Source organism: Corvus kubaryi, unplaced genomic scaffold (genome assembly GCF_017639235.1).
Source record: "Corvus kubaryi isolate FWS band 111438036 unplaced genomic scaffold, C.kubaryi_AGA036_p1.0 37396, whole genome shotgun sequence".
In the NCBI taxonomy this organism is placed as follows: Eukaryota; Metazoa; Chordata; class Aves; order Passeriformes; family Corvidae; genus Corvus; species Corvus kubaryi.
The window spans coordinates 16,435,025-16,441,024 of NW_024581135.1; the positions used below are offsets into that span (position 1 = coordinate 16,435,025).

Below are 6,000 nucleotides of genomic sequence, written 5' to 3' on the forward strand. Positions count from 1 at the left end.
TAGAAATAAACTAACTCAAACTGCCACGAATCTAGTTATCTTGAATTTGTTTAAAGCAATCTCTCACCAGCATTCAATTACTTCAGCTGCAGTTTAAAACTACGTTGTGAGTCAATGCACACAGCTGCAACTACACTGCCTTAACTGCAGTCTCTTGAGGGAAACAGCTAAAGCTGTGCTAATCACGGTAACCAGCCCTTACAGCACATGATTTTTTTGTTGTGTGTATGTTTCCTAAGTTGCTGGGTTAGGAGGCTTGTGCTTATCCAGCCCATGGTTCCTCTCCTCGTTTCTCCTCTATTTCTAACTTATCCCTTCCCTTTCCTGTTGCATCAGGAAGCTGCAAATACAGTGGCTTCTGCAGGGCTGTTATAATTACCACAGTACACTGCAATTCTGAAACGTATGCAAAATAACTCACAATTACTTCAACACAGCTCGAGAACTTTCAAATGTGCTTCTGTTGGCTTTCTAGAAAACTTCTGAACAACACTTCTTCCAAGATCAAAACCTCTCCATGCACCTCTTCACTAGGACTACAGATTTATAAGCCTTCACACTGTCTCCCAAGTAAGGTGTTTTAAAACAACTGGTTGTAGAAAAGGAGAAAAGCATTCATAAGAAGCTGGAAACAGATCCACGAGGGAAAACCACTAGGGGTTCCTAGTCTCCGTTGACTTCTTTTGTCACATGCCATCTTGTGCAACCACAACTTTAAAAGGGGGGAAAAAATGCAGACCAAAAGAGATATAATGTCAAATGATCATTATTTTTATTTACTTGGTTGCAGCACTGTGCGGATGTTTTAGGAGCCATCTCAAGCTCTCAGGAAAGGATTTTCCCCTCCCTTCCTTCCTTCCCCTCTCCTCCCTGCCAGCAGTTACAGTTTAAAGGATCTAACCCTTCTGAAATGTGTTAACTCAAGCAATTTTTTTAACAGTTGGAAGTTTCAGGGGAAAAAAATGAACCCAAAACAAAACAGCAGATGTTCAATACACAGACTTCTATCTTCCCTTCCATGTGAAACTAAACGGCAAAGACACATACTTTAAACAATAACATTTCCAAAGACATAAAAATATATGGTTCACCCTGTTAGAAATACTAAACAAAAACTTCAAATTGCCAAATACTGATAAGACAATCATATCACTTTTTGCAATCTGTAACATCATGCCTGAACAAGATAAGGTGTTTCCTTTTATTTCTTTCATTCACGTTTTGGTGCAAGTATAGAAACCCACTCACTGAGTAGTCTTGCTCCCTTGAGAATAAAGCAGAACTTCATAAACAATCTTATAGATGGACTTTAAAAATTAGTTGGTACTCAATGCAGGAGTTCGGCTTCGTGAAACCCAGGCAGACCGTTTAACATTGTATACAATGTAAAGGGAAATAGTCTGTCACCTCAAGACAGTGATACAAAATTACAATTCTTATAGTTCTGAGAGAAAGAAACAAAAAGAAACTAAGCCCATTTATTTCTGTAACCAAAGATGTCTGTTCAATCTTAGGCACCTCAGCCTCCCCCTGCCGCAGCATCACCCATCCACGCAGGAGGTGTCGTGTCAAATCCCTCTGGGCACAGACTGCTCCATGGAGCTGCATGTTTTGAGTTATGACCATGCCCAGGTCTTGCAAGTTTAATGAGGTTCCTTCTCACACACACAGACACCACACACAGCGCCAACTGGGAAATAATAAAGTAGGATTACAGGTGTAGCTTCTTGATAGGTTAAACCTATAGATAGAGTGAAGGGCTAATCTACATTTTTAACCTGAGATTGGCAAAAACTTTATTCATTTAACCATCATTAGAAACCCACCTTAACCTTCAATTTTTAAAAAACCCAACCTTCGACACAACACTTGATATTAACAGAGCTGCACGAAAAGATTGATCAAAAGCTTTGTCTGTCTCTCCATACACAGGCCAAACATCAAATCAGTGTTAAATTCCTCACATGCAGCTACACCCAGTTAATCTTCTTGAAAGCATGAAACTATGTAAATCTCCTTATGCTGTCGAGATAAACATTACACTCATCAAAATATAACAAGAACCACTGTTACTGGGCAAAGCTGTTAAAAGGCATAGACACCGGGCTGAGCACCCAGGCTGTGCTGGTAGGACCCTGCACTCACCTCCTTCCCAGGCCTCCAGAGCTGCTTCTGGCTTCCTCTTCGAGAAACCTGAGAGCAGAGGAACCTCCCTGCACAAAGTGATTTAAAATCCCTAATCAAATAGCTGGAGTAGCTCTGTAGATTCAAGGAGCAGATGGCAGGAGAAAGCCTAATTTTCCATTTACGATAATTTTACAGAGTGTAGAAATATTTACTTCAGAGGAGCGCCTCCCAATTTACATGAGAATAACAAAAGTGGGAGGAGGGACAGAGAATCATCTTGTTCTCAACAAACCAAGAGCTAAAAAAGCCTGTATTAAGCAGTAGAGTGTATGTCATTTTGTTTCCTTTTCATTACGGATGAACACATGTGCATTCTTTGCACAGCTCAAGTAACCTTGATAGTAAAAATATTAGCTTACACCTACCTTTTTCAGACAGGATGTATGGCTATGAGCATTGTGATAGGTTATTACTGCAGATACTGTGTAGCTTTCATTCTTTAACAAGACCTACATCTGCATTTCATATTATTTCTCAGATGAGCTGTCACTCATTTAAGCAACATCTCAATTTTAAGCCTGGTAGGAATATTTTTAATATGCCTGTCTGCCCATAACGCAGGAAATCCTTTTGAGCAGAGACCACATTTTAGTATTCTTATAAGTACTCTGAAAGAGACAAGATGATCAGGCGCCACCGAACCAAATCTGACCTGAAATTGAGAATGCTGACTGGCTCCTACATGCCTGAGTTGCACCTAGATAGAGTGTAGATACAACAGGTAACAAACATAATACTATTAGCACAGATTTGTTTATAAAACAAAACGTAGTTATTTGGGAAAACAAAAAGAGAGTATGGGTAAAGATCTGAACCTACTCTACCTATATGGCATTTTGTGAATGTTTGAAATTAAGGTAGAAAACCACATTATAATACAATGCCTTAAAAATAAATCAAGAGAGTGTCACCTTGCCTTTTTTCAGTTAATCACTCATTTTTTCAACTTATAGAGTCTGCTATAGACTCTTAAAAATGAAACAGGATAGTATTAAACATGAACTGTTCTTTTATTATTCTCGTACGTATGAAAATAGCAACACACACATATAAGCTACTCAAAATATTTTAATTTCTCTTTTAAGTTACTTAAAATTTTTCAGCTTCACATACCACACACTGTTAGCATAGGAAATCCAGTTACTCATTTGAGGGACATTAGTTGACAACTTTTCCTGCACTAACAGTCACTAGGGTCTCAGGCTAAAGCACAGCTACAATGCAATTGTCTGAATATGGGTTACACCGAGCACACAGAGACTTAATCTGAACTTTTCTTAATTACCAAGGGTTGAAAAATTAGGCTTGCAGTGCTCTTCAGCACTGTTTGACATCAGCTCACCCCTGCAGGTGAAGGCTGAGTGAAAGGGAGATCAGAAAGCCAATCGTTAATCGACATTAGTCTACATGAATGAAGTTAATAGGAGTTTTCCATGGACTTAACTGGAGAAAAGCACAGATCCTGGCTCCTTATGTAGGAAGTGTTTGAGCAGAGAATAGCTACACACTAACAAAAGAAACCTTTGGTACCCAGGGTCTTAAGCCCACATAATACCCCTGTATTCATTTCTTTCTCTCCCTATTGGGAAAAAAGGGTCTGTTTGTTTTTCTGATTCAGTGGGCCCTTTTAGCTCTTTGAATCTAAGGAGTGCACTGTGAAAAGAAGAGCATCTTATCAGCCTGCTCCAGACCAGCAGGCAAACTCACATCTGCACACAAAACACAGCCCTGCCAGCACGAGGCCTGGCCCCGTTGCCCTCGGCTCCTGCCAACACCCCGCCCCGCACCCGACACACTGCACAGCCACCCAAGGGGCCTTCCTTGATTAATGGTCCTCGCAGGGAGAGCACGAAATAGTATCAGATGAACTGCTTCATTTATAAAGTATGCAGGAGCACCAAACAAGATGATCAGCATGGGCGTATCCAGGACATTTATTAACAATAAACCAAAACCAGCACACACAATAAGCATGTTTTGTTACGTATGGACTTGAACATTTTGAGTACAAGATGCAAAGATAACTCCATGCACTGCTGGGCAGCATCTGCAGAGCACTGCTGAGATAACACATCAGTGATTCTTATCAAAAAGATATTTGTATAAAATAACAGGGAGAAAGGAAATAGCAATTTTTTCTTAAGCTTTAAGAAAATATGAGACCCTAACTTTCACTGTCATGCAGGTTAGCCACACAGATCATGTGTCATCCCAACAATGCACCAAAGGTTCAAAATTTCCAAGCCTGTGTCCTCATTATTTATATGAAACCCTTCACTGTGTGCAGCAGTGATATCTGATTTCCTATTTCTACCCTTAATGCATTCTGACCCCGAGCAAAATAGAACAAACTTCCCCATTATTGCTGACTGAACCCGTCAAATTACTTGTTTCAGCTACTAAGTGCAGCAGACACGGAAGGATTTTTTTCTCACCTGGAAAGAAGCCTGCCATTGTATTTTTGGCATGCTTTGTCAAGCCGGGAGCTTGTCAGTGACCTCTACTCTATTTACCCTCTGGCACACACACAGAGCATGCTTTCCCACTAACTTAAAAAGTAAGTATTTTTCTTTTTTTATTTAATCAAAGAGTCAATGAAAAATAATACCCTAAGCAGTAAATAATATAAGGTTAATACCAACATTGCGTCTTGTGTGTATAAAAATGCAGCCAAAGACAAACGGTCCAGCAAGGTTGTAACACAACTATTTCAAATATTTTATTTCCAGCAACTAAACAAACAAACAAAGAAATACCTCTTTCAGTACAGCTCCATAGATGCGAGTGTTCCGAGCTTATCAGAGCGATCTCTCTGCCCATAAAATGTCACAGGGTCCCCCTGTGCCCTCCCCGGGGAAAGCTGGGGCGCGCCCGAGGGGCGGCGGAGGTTTTCTGGAGGGTTATTTGAAAGAAAAAACGCGCCCAGATCCCCTCGCTTATTTTACGCCGAGTGAAAAACATCCAGCCCCAAGTTTCGCTGTTGCGACACCGGGTCCTTTCTAACATGTTGCCGAGCCCGCCGGGGCCGGCACCCGCCCGGCCCCAGCGGCCGCCCCGCACCGCCCCGCACGCCCCGCGAAGGTGACCCGGCGGCGGCCGCCCCGGCACTCGCCAAGGTCACGGCGCGGCTTTTACGAAAGGGTAAAAAAAAAAAAAAAAAAAACAAAAAACCAAAAAAACAAAAAAACCAAAAAAACCCACCACCTAATTAAAAAGGAGAAGAGAGTTTCTTTCTGCAAATCCCAGCTCTCGAGAAGCGAGAAGGCTGCAAGCTGCAACTCAGGCCAGTCGCCACCCCTCTCCCCACTCCTCCCCCAGCACCTCGGGGCTGCGGGGGGGAACGTGGGGGAGCCACAAATCCACACAACCCCTCCCTTACCTGCTTCCTATAGGGGGTCCGACTGCCGCCCGCCGCGCTGCTGTTGCTGCTGGGGAAGATCATCGCCCCGCCTGATCCCCCGCTCCCCCTCAGGATGGGGAGCAACTTTGGCGGCCGCCGGGCTGCGGCGCGGCGGGGCTGCAGGGCGCTCTCCGCCTCCGTGCCTTCTCCGCCGGCTGCGGCTCCTCGAACCCTCCGCTCGGCCCCCGCCCCGCCCGGCCCCGCTCCGCGCCGACCCTATCCCGCGGCGGCCGCCCAGGCTGCCATCCACGGGCCCCCGCTGACCGCCGCCGGCTGCCCCAGCCCAGCCCGGCCCGGCCCCACCTCCCGCCGGCCTCAACCACCGCCCAGCAGAGGGAGGGAGCGGGCGGGGAAGCGCCCAGCCGCGGCGGGGAAGCGCGGAGCGGGCGCGGTGCTCGCGCCCCGCCCCGTCC

The 6,000-nt window shown here is 44.5% G+C and overlaps 1 protein-coding gene across 4 annotated transcripts in view; it reads right to left on the reverse strand.

Moving 5' to 3' along the window:
• Positions 1-6,000, reverse strand: part of RBMS1 (RNA binding motif single stranded interacting protein 1) — a 149,019-nt gene that overhangs the window by 90,277 nt on the left and 52,742 nt on the right. The window contains exon 1 of one of the 4 annotated variants that reach the window (XM_042041245.1): positions 5,567-5,828. The exons of the other annotated variants lie outside the window; for them this stretch is intronic. Coding sequence (XP_041897179.1) covers positions 5,567-5,629 — 63 coding nt within the window. The 5' untranslated portion in view covers positions 5,630-5,828. Of the gene's footprint in view, positions 1-5,566; positions 5,829-6,000 lie in introns of those variants that run through there. 4 annotated transcript variants of the gene reach the window in all.